Source organism: Podarcis melisellensis, assembly GCF_964234715.1.
Source record: "Podarcis melisellensis genome assembly, chromosome: Z".
Classification (NCBI taxonomy): Eukaryota; Metazoa; Chordata; class Lepidosauria; order Squamata; family Lacertidae; genus Podarcis; species Podarcis melisellensis.
In genome coordinates this window covers 29688566-29709266 of record NC_138547.1, presented here as the reverse complement: position 1 = coordinate 29709266, position 20701 = coordinate 29688566, and the positions used below count along the sequence as shown (strand labels likewise).

At 42.4% G+C, this 20701-nt stretch overlaps 1 protein-coding gene and 1 long non-coding RNA gene across 4 annotated transcripts in view; one reads left to right on the top strand and one right to left on the bottom strand.

Moving 5' to 3' along the window:
- Nucleotides 1–4835: 4835 nt before the first annotated feature.
- Nucleotides 4836–17269, top strand: LOC309362072. The gene is made up of 3 exons (XR_014164771.1): nucleotides 4836–5085; nucleotides 5133–15104; nucleotides 15481–17269. It is a non-coding gene; the product is annotated as an uncharacterized lncRNA (long non-coding RNA).
- Nucleotides 17270–17392: 123 nt separating this feature from the next.
- LOC309361962 (connector enhancer of kinase suppressor of ras 2-like) overlaps nucleotides 17393–20701 on the bottom strand; it is a 318598-nt gene continuing 315289 nt past the window's right edge. For all 3 annotated transcript variants that reach the window (XM_081897332.1, XM_081897331.1, XM_081897330.1), the window contains exon 24: nucleotides 17393–18860. In XM_081897332.1, coding sequence (XP_081753458.1) covers nucleotides 18645–18860 — 216 coding nt within the window. In that variant the 3' untranslated portion in view covers nucleotides 17393–18644. The remainder of the gene's footprint in view (nucleotides 18861–20701) is intronic.

Genomic DNA, 20701 nt, shown 5'->3' with positions numbered 1-20701 from the left:
TATTTTACCCCCCCCCGCGCGCGCTCTCTTTTCCCGGGTTTCAGCTATGGAACTTCTTACGTTTGTTTTCTTTCTTAATTTTTTTATACACCGCTTGATTGTAAAGACAAACAAACAAATAAAAGTAACAGGGATTGACGTGGCCAGGAACAATATACTTTATAGTGCAGTTAATCGTACCTTCTGGGCGGTTAACACCTTAAAAGTCAACAAAATGCAAATACAGTAATCTGTCAACTCATGTAAAAGCTGCACCAGTAAATGGCTACCTGCTGTGTGGTTTAAGCTTTGGTATTCTGTGGTAAAAGAATCTTTGGGTTTGTTATGTACTCCAGGTCTAAAACGTGATATACTTGAATGCCCTTTTCATGCATTCTGGAACAGATACCTAATAGTATTAATACAGTAATGTGTTCTCCAAAGAAGATACAAAATTAGGCAGTGCTGGCTTGTGCAAGCATGTCAGGTACAGTCATACCCTGGGTTAAAGTTGCTTCAGGTTGAGCGTTTTCAGGTTACGCTCTGCAGCGACCCGGAAGTAACGGAACGCGTTACTTCTGGGTTTCGCCGCTCATGCATGTGCAGGCACTCAAAATGACATCACGCACATGTGCAGAAGCGGCGAATCGTGACCTGCGCAGACGCGGGTTGTGTTCTGCTCTGGATGCGAACGGGGTTCTAGAATGGATCCTGTTTGCATTCAGAGGTACCAGTGTAGTTTAGAGCAGCAATATCTCCCTCCCTCCATTGCTGCTCCAAATACAAATAGAAGGAAAGGGTGTGTGTGTCAGTTTTTAATATTGTTCTAAATTTGTATTAATCTGATGACAATTTGTTTAAAAAAAGGAAAATCAAAAGTGTAGCAGTATTTTAGGGAGGGCATTAAAGTACCCAGGCAACTCCTGACTTCTTTTGCAAGGGATTCTGGAACACACCTTTCAGAACATTCATTATTTGCTTCCCACATTTATACCCATCCTACCCAGGAGCTTAAGATGTTATGCATATAACTCCATGTTATCTTCACAACAAACCTTTGAGGTGGACTGGCCTGAGAGTTTGACTAGGATGATCCAGGAAGCAAGGTTCAAACCCTAATAATCAGGATTCATGTCTACTAAACTGCACAGTGCTTCAGGAGGTCCAACAGTCCGGGTCAGGGTAAAATGTTTTGCACTAAAATTGTATAGCCATGTTGGCTTTGGAGTAAACCATTTACCTGGGTCAATTTAAAAACAAGCCCAACTATTGTGACCCAAGCAGAGTTCATCTTGTAGAATTTCTGCTCTTCATTTGCTCAGATTTGTAAACTGGGTGTTCAAGAATTATGTTTACTTGTTCCATTATAAATAATAGGTACGGTGCAGTAGGAGTCTCCTAAGAACTATCAGCAGCCTTAACAAACCACAGTTCCCATGATTATTTGGGGAAAGCCATCTCTGCTTACAGTATGATACTGCTGTAAATGCATGGTATGAATACGGTCTTGGCCTCTTCCATGAAGCTGGACAAAAACTGGTCATTAGTTGTATTCTGCTATTCCAAAGAGACTCTTCAAGTGGCAGGCCTAAAATGATAATCTGAGTGATTTCCTTAGTTCACCAAATATATTTCCATCACAATTCTTACTCATGCACCTGCCTTGAAACCCTTTCGGTATGTGGCCCTGATTCCATGACATATTGATAACTATAGCTGCACTGAATGTTCATGTGTAGATATTTTCACTGCAAAAGTGTGGCTTGGTTGCTGCTAGTCCATGGCTGATGGTTTTCCTGTTCCAATGCTTTGGCATAACTTTTGTGAGTGTGTGTAATTTTCACAGTAATATGGTTCCAGAAGACTGAAGATTGAGTCATGAACATGATGCTGCCATGAAGGCAGGAAGCTCCAGGTTAATTTTGAATCGGATTTGTGACATTGCCTATTCTGAGTGGCTATATGGTAATGTCACAAAGCCAACGTAGAGTATAGACAGTCCTCCCAACTGTTTCAACCACTTTGCATTGGCCATATCTGCAACAGAAGAGACATTGAAAGATGGCACAAAGCCTAAATTATTAGGTTTATACAGTATAGGTCTGGTTTGGGGAAACTTTTTCTGAGGGTCACCTTCCCTTTTGGGAATGGGGGCATATGCCAATGGTGGGCAGGGTCAGAGATGAGTGTATGGAGTAATACATGTTCTTTTTACCCTTTTTAAATACAGCAGGATGCTTCCCACCCCCATCGCTCTCTATCCACCATCCAGACACACTTGAGGTACCATCAGAATTCAAGAAGATGCCACTGCCCAACAAAAGCACTCAAGGAAAGTGCAAAGCTAAGTCTGTGAGGGATATGGCTGGGAAGAGGATGTTGCATGGGGAGAATCTTGGGGGCTGGGGAAGAGGGTTGGAGGGTTGCATTTGCCCCCCTGGTCTGATAACATTTATGGAGTATTTTCTAAGCATATATACATATCTATCTGCTCATAATTTTTAATTTTTCTGGTGAAATAGACTCTACTCCACTAAATTTTATGCCAGAATAATCTGCTAGACTACACCCATTTATCTGGGAGCAAACCCCATTGGATTAAATGGGAATTACCTCTGAGTAGAAATGTATAGGCTAACAATATTAGGCTATACATATAACCTCTTTAAAGGTGCCACAAGAATGAATGAATTACTTTATTACGGTCACAGACCAGCATAAGCAAAACATCTAAATAGATAGCATAACAGTATCTCTAAGGGGATAATTATTAAATAAATGGGAGCAAGAACCAAACATAGATTAAAACATATACATAGAATACTTGATTAAGCATAGGTAATGGATGAGTAAAACTGATAAGAAAAATTAAAAGAGATCAGTTAAAAACAGCTGTATGGGGTGGTGCTTCAGAAGTGCGGATATAACAATATGGGCTTTCAGTTTAGGACTGATTTGTAACATGGACCATCCTTCGACAAATATCTACCATGGCAGCGCAAAATCTGGAGACTAAATATGTGACTTCTGGGCTTTTGTCCTGTAGTAATAGGGAGATGTAGTGTTGTTCTGAATGCCCAGGGAACTTATATAGGATGGGCTGGATAAACCTAGCTCAAATGTCTATGTAATACAGTCATACCTTGGGTTACGAATGCTGCGGGTTGCGCGTTTTCAGGTTATGGACCGTGCCAAACCAGGAAGTACCGGAACGGGTTACTTCTGGGTTTCGGTGCTTGCGCATGCGCAGAAGCGCCGAATTGCATCATGTACGTGCGCAGACGCGGCGCTTCAGGCTGCGAATGCTGCGGGTTGCGAACATGCCTCCTGCACGGATTATGTTCGCAACCAGACATATGACTACTGGCAATGAAGAAGGGCATGCTCCATTGTTTCCTGCTGCCCAGAGCCACATGGGCATTTTCTCTCCTCATATGGTATCTTCCTATAACGGCCTTCGTGAACTGCTGAAAGGAGGGCCTGACAACAGGCCAAAGTGAAATCCCTTCATGGTTTTGGTATTTTAAGGTTAGCTATGTATGGCATTTGGGAAGTTGATTATTTTCTAGTTTTGTTAATTAAAATTTGGGGGGACCTGGCTAGGTCTACCTGTCATTCTATGTCTACCACACACTGTTTAATAATGTTTTTTGCTTGTCGTGCCCCATGTTAAGTAAGATCTGTGGATTGAATCCTAGAGTTGTTATTATATTATCCACTGCTCGTTTCCATAACAATTGGAAATTGTCTTTAATAGTCAGGGAAGCAAGGCCACTTGGAAGGGAAGCTAGTCTCAGCCAGTGATTAAGAGTGGCGAGCCACACTCTGGCCTCAATTCTTATGAATCCAGTTTTGAGGCGTATTGTAGCGTTGGAGCTATATTTAGGTACTTGTAGGACAGATCTTAAAAATTTGGATTGCACCAATTCTAATGGAGTGCAGTTGGCAAAGGGGCCTAATTGGGCACCATATAACAGTTGTGCAATCGATTTGGCTTCAAACAATTTGAGGGCTGCCGGTACATAGTGTCCACCTTTGGACCTAAGGTACCTAAGAATAGTGTTAGCGCTTCTCTGAGCATTCCCTGCAATGTAGAAGCCATGGATTTTTCTACTTCCCAATGAGTGAAGGGCTATACCCAGGTATTTAAAGCAGGTGACCTGCTTGATCCTATGACCGTCAATGTACCATACACGGAATTTAGGCCTTTTGGCAAAGACCATGATTTTGGTTTTCTGATAATTGAGGTTCAATTGGCTCTCTTTGCAACATGCAGTGAGTGTTTTCATGGCTCTTTTGGTATTCTATTGGTCTATTGGTGTTCTAGAAAGGATTGCAGCAGCATCTGCATATGGCAGCACTGAAATATGATTTCCTGCAAGTTTTGGAAGATGGAAATTAATATTGCGGAGATAAGGGATCATATCATTTGTATAATAATTGAACAAAGATGGGGCCAGTATGCATCCTTGTTTGACTCATTTATCGGTTTCTATTGCATTAGATAAGTGGCCCTGGGAGGTACAACCCACCTTTATTGAAGTCCCATCATGTAACATGCGTTTTAGGTATAGCGTCTATCTATTGTGGAGGTCTCCAGTTTTTCCCATAACTTTGTTCTGGAAATAGAGTCAAAGGCTGCTCTGAAGTTAATGAAGGCCACATAAAGAGAAGCAATATTACTAAATGAGTACTTCTCTATTAGATGGTGAAGAACCAAACATTGGTCGATGGTCGAACGGCCTTCTCGAAATCCCACTTGCTCATCTGCAAGGATGTTTTCTTGTTGTAGTCAGTCTTGCGTACAGTATTCAGGAATATATCCATAAGTGTCTAAGCTGGTGAAAAGTGGGGCTAAAATCGGGGCCCAAAAAAACAAATTATTTGTAATAGCCTCTGCGGGTATTAAATCTGCACCTGGGGCTTTCCCCTGTTTCAGTTGGGCTACCAGAATCTCTGACGTTGTTACAGGAGCCCATTTTGGGAGGTCCAGAATACTTTCAGGGATTTGGCCTCTCCCCACTGCTTTGTCCTTGTAAAGTTCTCTAAAATGTGACTCCCAAGTCCTTGGTGTTATATAGGGTTCTTCCATTAGTGGTTTGTTTGGTTGGGAGAGCATTACAGCATTCCAGAAGATGGCAAGGTGCCACAAGGCTTCTTGTTGTTTGTTTTGCAAACTCTGTAGTTGGAGCTATAATTCACTATAGTTTTAAATATGCATCCAGGTATTAAAACAAAAATTAAAAGGCATTGCTGAGACAAATTAAAATGATAAACCTCCCACAAGATTCATGTAGCAGTTCATTATGTGTTTTCTTGCCTGGCTGAAGCATACACCAGTTTTCCCTTTTTAAGGATACAAAATATTAAGAAAAGAAAGAGCCCTCAAACATCAGAGAATTCAGTTTATTGAAGTCCAAATTTACAACTGAAGTTTTACAACTTTTTCCCAAAACAAAAGCTACTTTTGAATTTAGGAAGAATAAATGTCCTTTTTCAATAATGTACAGTCTATATAGTTTTTTTAATAAGTTAATATCTTTGAAAAAAGAGCAATATGTTCCTTTTATAATGTTGCAGTGCAACTTACAACTTACAAGTCTGTGCAATGTACCATGAGGTATATGCCCAGTGAGCAACACACAGTGAAATTTTTCCATTCATAAAGTTTCATTGTAGACACGCAAAAAGTTAACAAGTTAATCTGTGGTAGAAAAAAAAATTGCAGCCAGGTACATTAATTCTAAAAAAGGAAAACAAAGGAAAACAAACATTCATAGCCTATATAAACCAGTGGATCACTTTCCAACATAAGACAAGTATAAAATTAAAAAGACTTTGGTGAAACTGAAAACACACATACAGACACATAAAGAAACCTGTATTATCCAGGGGTTGAAATTTAGTTTTACCTATCTGAGGCTGCAATCCTGTACCCACTTACCTGGGAATAAGCCCCAATGAAATCAATGGGACTTACATTTGAGGAGAAATGTATAGGATTGCACTGTAAGTCCATTTTCCATGTGCATCCATGAAAATGAAGGCTCTTGACTGCTAAGGGATGAAAGTAGAGGCAGCCCATGAAAGAGACCTCCCTCATCACAAGTAAAGATGAAGGATATGTTCTGAAGTTTTCAAACAACAAGGCAAAACATATGAATGGGATCTTCCCTGGTTAATGATTTAACATCACATTTTGGTTTTCTTTCATGGCTAAATTAGGAAAATTACAATAGGTTGGAGTTAAAAATAATAGCTACAATATAGATGTACAGTTGCTTAAAGCTTTCACTTTTCAAGCTCCTATGCAGGAGGGTTCCCGCAATATAACATTTTTCTTTCTCTATCACAGAAAATATTTCTAGATGACAGACTCTTAGAAATAATCAAGCACAACATAAAGTATGATAAATAACAGTTCTGCCTCTAATATATATATATATATATATTTCCTTATATATACATATTATTGTGTAAACAAAAATGCTCCTAAGACTGGTTCTCCATGATTTTTTTTTTTAAAGAATACAAGGCGCTAGAGATTTTTTGTTGTTTGAAAACAGTCCAAGTGAAAGTTTGGTATATAACCTCCTATTGCTACAGAAATAGTTAAGAATGTTCATATTTACAAAAGAAAGACCATGGAGAGACCCCATAGCATAGTCAGTCACAGATGCTGACTTTTAACTTAGCAGATTTTTCAAAATACACTTATTTGACCTCTTTTTGGCAGGAGAGTGGTTTTACAGAGAGTTGAAGGTGGTTTGAAAAGCTTGGTGTTTATACTAAACAGCATCATTCCAAAGCCCCTGGAAAACATGGTTTGGAGGATTGTGAGCAAGTGTAGTATGTGTGTGCTCCTTCCTATTTGTTTTTCCTGTCTCTTGCCGGTCATGATTTCTTATCTCCTGTTTGAACCAAACCACAGGCAGGCATAGGCAAACTCTGGCCCTCCAGCTGTTTGGGACTACAACTCCCATCATCCCTAACCACTGGTCCTGTTAGCTAGGGATGATGGGAATTGTAGTCCCAAACATCTGGCAGGCCAGAGTTTGCCTATGCCGGGTTTACAGCAACATCCAAAGTAGCAAGGTGAGGTTTTAACAATCTGATTCCTCCCATTACCTCTGACTATTGACCATGTTTATGGGAGTTGGGAGTCCAACAAATTCCCCACTCCTGCTGCTGTTAAACTACCATTTATCAATCTGGGTATCACAGCAGCAAACTGTAGCTTGATTCATAGAGAAAGCAAGAAAGTAGTTCTGAAGAGGAGTCCTGTAAGGAAATAGTTTAGAGCAGACGTAGCCAACATTGTACCCTCACCTCCCAAAAGTAATCAAACTACAACTTCCAGCAGTCCCAGCCAGCACGTCCAATGATCAGGGAAGGTGGCAACTGTAGTCCAAAAGCATCTAGAGGGCACATGCTGGCCACCCTAGTTTAAAGGATTGTCAGAATCTGGCTATTGATTGTGTAGTCTTGATCCACATTGGTGTTTGCAATCCTTTAAGTGGTTTATCAATTGCTTCTACAGTGGTACCTTGGTTTACAACCATTATCCTTTCCGGAGGTCCGGTTGTAAACCAAAACAGGTTGTAACCCAAGACGCGCTTTCACCAGTGGGGCCTCCCCCCCAAAATGGGTTGTAATCCAAAAAAATGGGTTGTAATCCAAAAAAAAAAATGGGTTGTAATAAAAAAAGGGACACGTACTTCCAGGTTTGACATGGTTGTAATCCAAAGCGGTTGCAAACCAAGGTACCACTGTATATAGCAACCTGGCAAGAGTAATTATCTCATCCATGCTTGCAAAGCCTTTTTTTTCAGCCAAGGGAAGATTGGGTCCTATTTGGCCCAAGATTCCTGTCTCTTTCCACCTTCAACTTTCTTCAAAACCCTCATGTCCGTCTCTAGTCTGAGATTTCTTTTAACACTACAGCTTGAAAACCAGCCATGTAGTACTAGTGCTTTGCTACTTCAACCCCTGAATATACAAAATAATAATAAATTACTACAGCCTACTTCACAGTTTATATGCAGGTAAAGTGCAAGCCATAGTACAAGGGTGTCATACATTTTCTACATGTAAGCATTTTTCTTTTTTTTTTAAAGGCTCTCTATTTGTACAAGTCTTGTTATCTACTTAGTAAATTAGGCAAGAGTCACCTATGGCCCAGCAAATTAATGGTGTTGACAACGATATTTTTGTTGTAGTACAGTTTCAGTGTCACATATTATAAAGATTCTTCATACGAGTGCAGATGGGTCTCTCCTGCCCCAGTTTCCCAGCTCCTTTCAAGTCACATCTGCAGGACAAATTTAAATCAGTTTCAAACCAGCTCAAGTGGTATGGCTCCCTTCCAAAGAGCACAAACCATTATAGTTCTGCAGGCGCATCCACAACGGTTAAAGAAAGGACACTCCTTACAAAAGTGTAGTTTACAGGATTCTTTGGAGAAAGCCAGGGCACTCAAACTGATTTGAAATCAGCTGCAGAGTGATTTATAACTGAGACCCTAACTGAAACACTTCAGGTTTCTTTGCTTCAGTATATGTAATAATCCACTAATTTGAGGGGCAGAGTTCCTTGGTTGCTTCCAGCAAAGCAACAAAGCACTCTACCTAATCTTTTCAATATAAATCTTTACCATCAACTAGTACGCCACATACTACATAGGTAGTGGCATTATTGCACACAACATAGTGCTTTAGTTACTTAACTTCATGCAAAGTGAGTGCATTTTTCAGTTTAAAAAAATAGTTATTTTTGATTTCACGTTTGCCTGAACTAAAGTGATATCTATCAGGAAGTCCTCCAGTGTAAGACCCTTTGATATAAGCTATGCAGTAGAGCACAGCAGGGCCTAGCAGTGTGTGTCTGATGAATATTAAATAGCATGCTGTTGCATCCAGACTAAGGCTGCATTCCAAACCTCCCCCACCAGTGGGGCTGTATGGAGTGGCAGGCCCACCACTGCACGGCAGACGTGGCAGAAGAGCAATCAGGCCCCATCCTGTCACATGAAGGCAATGAAATCGGTTTGGGAGCCAACTGGCTGAGTCCCACCCTTGGAACTCCCATTCAGTGGCTTCCTGCTGGCTGCTGACCAAGGAGCGGGGTGATCCTGCCAGTGATTCCCCCTCCTGCCTGCATGTTTGGCAGCTTGCGGGAGGCCAGATTAATCAGGAGAGCTGGACAGAAGGACATCTCTGCTCAGTCCAACCACCTCTGCCCAGCTTGGCATAATGGGGAGGGGACTAGATTGTTCTGCCCATTAGCTGCACTTAGTTTCCATCAAAATCAATGGGACGTAAGTCATGAGAAATTTGTCCCTTTCAATGGGAATTAAGTACAGCAAGTGTAAATAAGGCTGCAATCCTATAAACACATACCTAGAAATATGCCTCACTGAGCTCAGTGGGGCTTAATTCTCGGAAGTCATAGACAGAACTGTGTAGCTAGTGCACTAAATGTAATTGGATACAACTCATGGTCTCTTTAAGAAGTAAACTTATGATCTTTTACATCCTTTCAAAAGTGTGATCCACTTATTTCAACAAAATAACATTTCTTTAAAAATAACAACACCCCATGGTTTATTTTCTTTCTTTTAAATGCCATTCATTTTATTTCAGGGAAATTAAATTTAGATTTAAGTGTGTATACAATATATCCTATAGAAATGAACCCCCATCTTGAAACTGAAGTATTTTATTTTCATATTTGTTAAATAAAGGCTGTTAAAAGGAAGAGAACTTGCTAAGGTAGGCAGGATGTCTAGAAATGTACTAAATCAAAGAAATCAGATACATCCAAATCTGGCAATTAGACCTATAAAAGGATAGGTTTAATGACCATGATTTGTTAGGAGGACTGACAATGAAATTGTTAAGTGGTTCTTGTAGAATTTTGAAAGATTCAGAAGAAGGCTTTGAGAGACCCCAGTGTAAGGGATAAAGTCATCCAACCTTCATCCTTGGGATTCACCAAAACTGACTACCTTCAGTTTTGCAAATACCGGCACTACCTTCTGCAGTTTTAAGCTTCCGTACATTGCTCTGAAAGCTGGGCATTTTCCCTAGAACAAAAGCCAGTAAACCCAGGAAGTCAGCATCTTTGGGAAATATATTTGTTAAGGAACTGGATTCTAAAGCCAGTTTCATAAAAACATCAAACCATGTTTTTTGTAGGCCGACAGCAAGTGTTGTACCTTTGTTTACCCCCCCCCCCACTACATGGTGTTTCTCTTGTAGGTTATTAAATCACTTGCCTGGTCCATCCGAACTGGAAAACCGTGGCTTATCCCCAGCCTTCCAACCAAGAGGGGTTGGGAAGCTTTGACTTTGACTTTCAATTAATAGTTATTTATAGTTATATTTGAACTCTTGCTCTTACTGAAAGAAGTCAGCTTGAAGTTGACTTGTTTTAGTAAATAATAGTTAAGACTAACCACAGTTTATCTCAGAGCTCAGACATAACAGTAAACTACTGTAAACACTAAGCTTCTGTTCACCTGCTTGCGTCCATGTTGAAGAGAAGAGGGGGGGAAGTGACATGCCCATATATTGGGTTCAATATGGGCTACTGATAACTTGATGTCAGCGAGTATTGATAAGGCTGCTTTCTAGTAGTGTGCTCCTGGTGCCCAACAAGATGTATTGATGCATGTGCGTGTATTGATACATGCCAATGTATGCAGCACAGGATAACATGCACAGAAGAAAAAGCATGGGTGACAGATGGATGTCTAGATTCAGCATAATTTAGGTTTATTAGGGTTACAGGGCCATCTTCAGCCTAATCTGTTCAACAAATCTAGTGTGCAATAGCTACTGCTGAAGGGGATGGATGATGTTTTACTGCAGGCTATCATAGCTGCCAGCTCCAGCACCGCAGAGCTTGCAACTAGAACACTCTCTATTCCCCTGGGCAACTGCAAGTGGGATTAATATTTGTTGCCTTATTGCTTCCTGCCATATGTGAGGTAAATATAAAATGCAGCCTCCTTTGGGTCCTAGCTTCCTCCTGCCATTCTAGTTCTAATTAAGATTACTCTGCCTCTCACCATCAGGTAGGTCATTGCTGGTTATCCTGTAAATTTGGGAAAGGAAGTGCATCCATGGATGGTATAGTACCAGTTTGAAGGGGCCCTGAGCAAAATGCTCTCACTGAGCCCTGGTGGGTTAGCTGGCAGCATTGTAGGAGCAGGGCTCTGAGCAGTACTGAGTGGCTGCTATTTAAATTTCTCACAATGCCCCAGAATTATACTTAGTCGTGGGGCATTGTAGTGAAATTAAAATAGCACCAGACTGGGGGTGGGTGGCTTCTGGGCAAGCATCTGTGGTGTGCCCTACTGGGTGGCCCAGCAGCTGCCCGAGGATTTTGGGTTCTGATGGCAGCCTTGAAGATATGTGTGCAACTAGTGATGGGGAGGGGGAATAAATACAAGAGATTTAAAGGCAAATGTATGAGATTTGACACTGCACTTACTAGCTCTGGAACAGCTTTAGCTTGAAATGTAAGCCTGGTGAAAACAACCAGTGGTCTTTGTAAAGCCCAAAACATTCAAAGGGAGGAATGCTATGGTTCAGTGGTAATGGCATCTGCTTTGCATGCAGAAGGTCCCAGGTTCAATTTCTGACATTGGGAGAGATGAGAGATGAGACCATGGAGAACTGCTGCCAGTCAGTGTGGACAATACTGAGCTGGATGGACTAATAGACCTGACTCAAATATAAGGCAGCTTCCTATGTTCCTACTGTGGCCCCTTTGTTATCTGGGCCTTGCACAATTCCCAATCTTAAACACACAGACACACACACACACACACACACACACACACACAGATACCTGCAGCACAAGGAGGCAAATGCAAATATTGCCATCAAAGCAACAAAACAAGCTCTCTAATGACAAGTTCGCTGAGCTCAGACCCCCTGGAGAAAATAAAGAGATGTCTGCTGTCGACCTACAAAAAGCCTTGCTCCACTTCATGGAGCCCCAGGAAAGCAGAGCCACTGCCAAGAAAGTGAGGTATATTCTTTGGTTAAAAATAGTACTGGCAGCAAGCCTGGATAAAGACAATAACGGATGGATTTAGACATTTGTGTGCTGATAAGCTCATTTGGGGTAACATTCCTTCCTTCCCTAATGGCAAGGGGGTGTCTCTGTCTGGGCATGCCGAAGACTATTCCCAAAGAGAGAGTGCCACTGTGTGTTCGATGTTTCAAACAATCTATCTTGTGTTTTTTTCAAGGTATTTGTTTATGGGAATAGGATGCTGAAACCCTAGAGCAGAAGTGGTGAATCTCACACTCAGGGGTCACACCATGAGTGTTTTGGCCTGGCTGCAATGTCCTAGAACTCTGATAATGCCTCTACCTTGCCTGGATAGAACATATGAGGAAATGTGTGTAGAAATTAGTATACAAAGGTAAAATGCATATATGTTTCTTTCCTTACTTTTTCACCTGGCTCCACCCATCACTGACATGTGGCTCCTGGAAAGGTGCCCGGAAGGAATGTGGCCCTTGGGCAGAGCAAGATTTCTCACCTCTGCCCTAGAGAGTGACAAGCTTGGACTACTGCTTCAATGCCACAAATGGGCAGAGCAGGAAAACTGCGATTCCAGCTATCACTGGTTGAGTTGGAACCCTGCTAGGCAGGTGCAGAGCAGTTGTAAGGTGTTGGTGAGGAAACGAAAGAGACAGCAAGGTTTAGGAAAGGTGCTGCAGCTTAAGGGCACATTCACACCACATATTTAAAGCCCCTTTATACCACTTTAAACCATCAGGGCTTCTTTCTGGGAGCTGTAGTTTGTTAAGGGTGCTGGGAGTCATTGGCCCTCACAGAGCTACCATTCTCAGTGTGGTTTAACCAAACTCAGTGTGGTTTAACCAACCAAGCCCACTTCCTGGGGAACTCTGAAAAGGGACATTAACAATGGACAAGCTGCCTTTGAAGGAAACCCTCTATGATTGATCTTCTCATTGAGGAATTCCCCATAGGCCACCTAGAAACCCAAGATGGGAAGCAACTGTGTACTGTACAGCAGGTGTAGGTAGACCTCAGGTTTACAGGACCTTCTTAGTGCTTTTAATAGAACCTTAAGGTGCACCAGCTGGAGCCACATGCTCAGGTTGGGGTCAGTGATTACTGCAGTGCATGAACCACACATTTCGATAACACAAGTTACATCTGAGTTACTACAAAGCAGATATTCTAACTAATATGCAGATTGTGCATATGTGCGTGCAAGTCTTTTTCTGTTGCCATTGTTGAGTAGTTGGTAAACCCTTGCAGATCTACTACAAATCTCCCAGAGATTTACCAGTAGATGCCAATCTATTTTCTGTCCATGAAAAACAGAATTTCACCCAGAGGATGCAATATGCAGCTTATAGCTAGCAGTGGCAGGGCTTGGTGGAGTGGCAGAGCTACGGCTGCAGCCATAGTTTCACCATTTGCACCAGGGGAGGAGAGGAAAACTGACCCTTTGTTACACTAGCTTCCAGGCTAGCACAGCAAAGAGGCCTCAATCAGAGCTGTTGCCATCATGTGACAGCCGTGGGAATGGTTCAGGATCTAGTGAACATTGTGCTAGTCCAGAAGTGCCCTATTTCCAATGGCTACAAGCAGCAGTAACGCCTTCTCTATCAGCATTTGGGCAGGCACATTGGGATGTTCCTTGAGGCTCACACATTGGTGGGTGCCAGCAGAACCAAGCAGAGTTGGGCGAAGGGGTATCTCCACCTCATAAAAAAACAAAAAAAACAAAACCCCAACATGTTGGCTTGGGATTTCTGTTATCTCATGACCTCACTTGGTTGGGCAGCCTTCTAGCTGAGTTCAGTTATGATTCTATAACCTTCTTTTCCTTCCTTCCTATTATACCAGTTTAGTTCTCAAAGTGGCTTTTCCCATCTGATGGCATTACTTTCTTCCAACTTGTCCCTGATTTCAGGGGCCGGGGCCTAGTAAATCACTGTTCCTATTCTTGACATTCAGGGAAGTATGATTAAATTTCTGATTGCTCGACTTGGCAATAGGTGTTTGTGGGATAGATCAAGCAATTAAGATTGGTACCATGGCAGGCAACAATGTTAGCCACCAACCCACTTGAAACCTGATGAAAATCCGCTCCCCCACCTGCTGTTTGCATTAGAATGAAAGATCCCCTTAATGCCAACCTTCCTCCATGTGCAAATAGCAACACTGGGGTTTGTGTGTGTCAGGATTATGGCAGGGAGTGAAAAGGATAAAATTCCCCTTCTAGTGGCAGCTATTTACACTTTTAAAAAATCCACATCTGCTAAATGCCAAAATGCTAGCAAGTTTGGCCCCAGCAAGCATGGAGTAATAAGCAGGTGAATTTTCTTTCTAGTGCATAGGCAGGTAAGTGCTCACACTTGAGCACTAAAAGGCCCCATACAGGGCACAGCTTTCAGGTTCACAAGCTACATCTGGTTAAATCAATTTTGAATTGGCAATAGCGTATTGTAGGACAAGGAGTAGCTTCCTAGCAATAAAACTGCAAGCCCATTTGTAAAGCTAAGCAGGGTCTGTTACGGCTTCAAATTTGATGGGGGACCATGTGTTGAGATTCCTGCATTGTAGGAGGTTGGACTTAGATTACCCGAGGGATCCCTTCCAGCTCTATGGTTCCTCCAAGTATACCCTTTTTAAAGCATATTTTTAAAACACCCTTCTGTCATTCATATTAATGGAGCATGCTACAGAGTAAATGAAGACAGAATATAGCAAAAAGAAAGCAAAGAAAAAGAGAGTGGAGACCTCAGCCATGTGCCATTGTACTAGGGGGTGGTCTATGCATATGTGTATCTCACAGAAGATGGTGTCATTCTGAGGAAGGAGACTGGACTATGCTACTTCAGGCTACACATGGAGGATCAACCAGCATATTTAACCCCCTTCAGCCAAAACCTTCCTGCAAATACAAACTGCATAGCAAGTAGAGTTTGCTATGGTCTGCTAGTCATCTCCTCATTCTGCTTCATTTGTAGCATCAGGCACTGGCATCCTCAGGCAACTGCTAGAGACTCAGCAGTGCCCACTGCCGACACTAGGCCTGGGCTCCCTTTTCCTGGTGCTCTAACAAGGTAAAGGTAAAGGTAAAGGTACCCCTGCCCGTACGGGCCAGTCTTGACAGACTCTGGGGTTGTGCGCCCATCTCACTCAAGAGGCCAGGGGCCAGCGCTGTCCGGAGACACTTCCGGGTCACGTGGCCAGCGTGACATCGCTGCTCTGGCGAGCCAGAGCCGCACACGGAAACGCCGTTTACCTTCCCGCTGGTAAGCGGTCCCTATTTATCTACTTGCACCCGGAGGTGCTTTCGAACTGCTAGGTTGGCAGGCGCTGGGACCGAGCAGCGGGAGCGCACCCCGCAGCAGGGATTCGAACCGCCGACCTTTCGATCGGCAAGTCCTAGGCGCTGAGGCTTTAACCCACAGCGCCACCTGCGTCCCCTCTAACAAGACAGCCCACTAAATGGCTTTGAGTTACTGTTTAAATTTCCTGCTGTGCTTTCAAACACTCTCTGATAATGTGCTGCAATGGGGTATTGTGAGAAACTCTAAGGGTGGCTTCTACACTATTGGATTCCTCCAAGGCACCACAACTCATTCGTCCACCATCACCGTTACTGCTCATCACCAGGTAAGCCTGGCAACATATATGCTGAGGCACAAACACAGGCAGCCCCCCCCCCCCCAAGAAGCACAATGCTGAGGCCATCCTCAGACATGATACTGATTCTTTTGTCAACCCATCCTGATCAAAGTTTATTCACATAACCTCCCACCTTTTCTGGCACTATGCTCTGCAAGGGAGTCTATTTCACACATTCAGCTGCATGTGCCAAGAAATCTACTGCTTCTATGTGCATGTGTGAACTGGCAGTGCTAAGTAAATGTGTTTAGTATTAAAGGGTTAGGTTTCCAAAGAAGGGTTTTGAAAGAATATCAATATGTCTTGTGTATCTGTTTAAAAGCAGCCATTCCTTACTGGAAAGAATGTTTGCATTAAGGATAGCCATTGAAACTGTTGCCTCCAGATATTGCTGGACGCTGGATCCCCATCAGTCCCAGCCAGTATGGCCAGTATGGCCAGTGGTCAGGGATGATGGGATCTGTAGTTCAACGACACCTGAAAAACACCTATTTTTCACGGATAATTCATCATAAATTACATGTATTATTGTCAACAGTGAACTTCATTTTTTAAAATAGGAATCCCATTCTTTTCCTTAGGCTTAAGTCATCCAATGCAATGCTGCCGATCAAATGCTCTGTGCGGAATTCAGTAAACTGGCCTTAATCGGTGCATAATAGGGATCATGCCTGCATTCCATACCCCTACAATTGGTGTCCACACATTTGGTGCAATAAAGAATGGAGAACTCACAGCTCTCAATATATTGTTGGGCTCCAGCTCCCATCAACCCGAGCCAGCATGACCAATGGCCAGGGATGATGGGAGTTGCAGCCTGACAACATTTAGAGGGCAACGGGTTCTTCACCCCAGGTCTATATGGGATATATGCATGTAGAGTATTAAGTGAATATGCCCAGCAGAGGTACTCTTTAGAATGTAATGTTTATGGGGAGGGGTTACACATTATTGGTCATATCTGTGCACATACACACCATCTGGACATTAGGATGGCGAGATGCATTGCTAGTGCCACACCATGCTGTGAATTTACCTGCTCTGCCAAAGGCAACAGGTAAGCAACATGGGTATGGCATCCCACCAAGCCCTGTTATTATACATTCCCCAACTCTTTTCTGCAGGCTGTACTGGGTTTCCATTGAAAGCTCCCTTCCGAATGAATGGAGACTCTACAACAGTGTGGAGAGTGTGGTGAAGTGCTTTTAACAGTCGTCATGTAAACAAGTATACTGCAATGGTTTCTAAACTTTTGAACTAAAGCAAATGGTATTTTTTCCTGGCTGTGAGGCTCACCTTTACTTATGGTTCTATACTGTCTTGCAGCGCTTACTGCCAGATCTGTCCGAGACAAGGGCATGGTGGCCCATCTGAGAAAGCAAATCTGGGGATGCCAATTAAGGGCACAAAGCCTGCAATCCTATATGTACGTACCTGGGAATAAAGTCCATTTACATCAATGGATCTTACTTCTGAGTAGATAGATATAGGCTTGTGCTGTTACTGGTCAGTTATTTAGTTTATTATTATATCTGTATCACCATTTAGATATTCTACGTAAGGTACCAAATGTCTTGGACCATCTCTGCTCTGCTAGCAGTTTATGCCAGTACCAGAAAAAGGCTTCTGTAGGCCTTTGGGAGAATGCTAACAAGGTTCATCTAGGAGGCCCCGATTTCTCCCTCTCTCTCTATAGTGAATCACTATAAGTCCTGAGTACTTCCAGTGGTCTCTTTGTTTCTTTTATTCCAGTAAACATTACTTAAGTCATAAATACGAATGATTCGCTTAACTCCATCAGACACTGTACATATAGAAAATAACGGTTTTCAGTTCAGACATTTCCCCCCCCCCTTCGTTCTTTGTTTTGAGGCAGCAATAGACAGTATCAGAATCTTGTGGTTCACAGGTCTGTGGCACTAAATTCACAGTGGATAAACGCCGACAACTGGAATAGCTACCGTCTTCTCAGATTGAGGGCACGCGTCTTGTGGACTACCCCATGATGGTGCAAAAGCGACCGGAAGCTGCTTTAGGTAGCAGCAGAACTGAATGGGCCACTTTGTGTGGCCCCTTTCCGTACCATGTGCATGAGCACGCACTCCCCCCATACACATGTGCGTTGCCTATGCCCGTTCTTCCTCTGAAAAACAGGCACGTTATTATAAAAATAGCACAGCGTTTCAACGGCATGTACAGTTTACGCCTCAAGAGGCAAAAGGGAACGTAACATTTTCCTGGATATAGACGCTATACATTTTAAGGCACACCAAAAGGGTTTAAGCTTACCATTTCCATGCTACTTGAAACCTTTGCTATGCTCACAAAAGACAGTAGCAACGGTTGACTGGAAATGCTGAACATTTAAATGTTCATTCCCTAGGAGTGGCCAATGCTTTTTACTTTTCTTAATTTTTTTTTGTTTTTTTTGTATGCTCTTAGGGTTTAAAATTTCAATTTGGAAAAAAGACAGATAAATAAATAAATAAATAAAATAAAAGAAATATATGAGGATGGGCATTTCAGAGTATTTTTAAAAAATAATATTTCATGTTACATTTTATATATATAGATACGGCTACATGCAGTATATCTACATATATAAAATGGTAAGAGAGCTCCTTTAACCCATACTCAACTATAGTACACTACTCATTAATATAACTGGGGTTTCAATTATGCCAGTGAATACTTCACTTCTTTCTAATGCAGAACCCAATCAGCAAACAAACAAACAAACAGAAACAAAACAAAACAAAAATCCAATAAAATAAAGTAAAATAAAATAAAAATAAGAATGTCTTAACATGCAATGCAATAGGCATCCTGTGGCACGAGTTTTCTTATCCAATCTATTTACAATACAGCTGAGTACATTATTTACACAGGTTACAGTGTTTTGTCACAATGGATTTTTCATGGTCCCCCCACTAGCTCACTCTGCCCCCAAGTGTTCCCAGTGCTACATCCTGTCAGACGTGCGTTTCAATGAAGGAATGAGTGTGTGTCAGCAGAGGGGCTGAAGCTGCAAGTTCAGAGGCTCCGTTTTGGGTTTTCAGAACAGCGCCGTACTCACAAATGTCCAGGAAAAATTCATAGTTCTTCATTTTCCATTCTTTGAATTTCTTGGATGTCAAGTTGGGCTCATGGAGCAGGTTATTGATCACTGCAAGATCTCCTTCCTTTGCCTGCCAGAGGTTGGAAAGACAACATTCTGTTTAAGTGTGGAGTTATACGCTTGTCACAGTTTCAGCTAGGATCGGGTGAATTTGTCGATTTCGGCTTCTCTTAATTTCTAATTTTCCAATCTTACATTCAGTTTTCCACATTTCTTCACCAGAATGAATATTTCACTCCTCACCTTGCCCCCCCCAGTCCTCTTGGAAATTCATCAGCATTTTTGTTTTAGTTGCATAAATTTCTTATGCAATTTTGCTAAATATGCACATTTTTACAAAACTGTTTTCCCTAATAAGCCATTTTTTCTATCTTACTTTCAGTATTCTATGCTTTTATATGCACACTTTACCCTGGTATATGCATTTGTGTGCACATTTCTTAGCTTGAGAACTGCACTGCAAGATTCAGAGAAGTGAGAATTTTGAAGAATGGACAAGTTTCACGTACAGTATTGTTTTGGAAAGTGCAAATGTAGGGTTGCAAACTGAACCCCATTTCTTCGTAATCCCTATTTACACACAGTAGTGCTTGACATAATTGAATGGACTTTGGTTGCAGATGAGACTACTGTAATGTACCCTGGCTTAAAAAAGCATCTGGAAACGTCAGCTGGTGAAAAATGCAAAGGACTGCTGGTAGTAGCCTGAATTGTGAACATATGTACCAATTTTATTGGCTGCCAATTTGTTTCTGGGCCCAGTTCAAAGTGACAATTACTGTTTGGGACTTCGATATCTGAAAAAGGCTCTTCTGATATGACCTTATTATCTTTACAGACCAACGTAAGTGGGTGACAGGAAAACACCACATATGTTAATTGTGGCTGCCATTAAAATGAAGGTGACATTTTCATATGTACTTTGTGCACAAACTGCAATCTCGACTGACTGATGCAAATAAACATCTATCTCATCTCAGGTGCAACAGATGGGCACAGGGGAAAAGAGAAGGCGTGGGGAACCGTTAGCCCGCCACATGTTGCTAAACTACAACTTCCATCATCCCAGACCATTGGATATGCTTGCTGAGGCCAATGCAAGTTGTTGTTCAGCAACATTTTAAAAACATTTTTAAGAGCCAAAGGTTCCCAGCACCTAATATAGAGCCTTCTCGGTGGTGGCACCTGTTTAGGAAACTCTGTGCCCCATCAACACAGGAGTTACCCAATACCAGGTTAGGCTATTGTCTACCCAGTACTGTCCATTTTGACTGAGTAGAGGCTCTCTACAGTCTCCAGGAGACAGTGGTCTTTCCTATCACCTGCAACTTCATTATTTACATGGAAATGCTGAGAATTGAACCTGAGGTCTTTGTCATGCAGTGCATGTGCTCCACCCATTTAGCCATGGTGCCCGCCCCCATGCTTAAAAGGTAAAGGGTAAAGGGACCCCTGACCATTAGGTCCAGTCGTGACCGACTCTGGGGTTGCGGCACTCATCTCGCTTTATTGGCCGAGGGAGCCGGCGTACAGCTTCCGGGTCATGTGGCCAGCATGACTAAGCCGCTTCTGGCAAACCAGAGCAGCCCACGGAAACGCCCTTTACCTTCCCACCGGAGTGGTACCTATTTATCTACTTGCACTTTGACGTGCTTTCGAACTGCTAAGTTGGCAGGAGCAGGGACCGAACAACGGGAGCTCACCCCATCGTGGGGATTTGAACTGCCGACCTTCTGATTGGCAAGTCCTAGGCTCTGTGGTTTAGCCCACAGTGCCACCCGCATCCCAATGCCCCCATGCTTACTTCCTTCCATTTCACTTTCACTATGATTAGAGTAGGGCGAACCAACATGGTGCCCTCCAGGTGCTTATGCACCGAAACTCCCATTGGCATCTCTGGCCTCTAGCCAT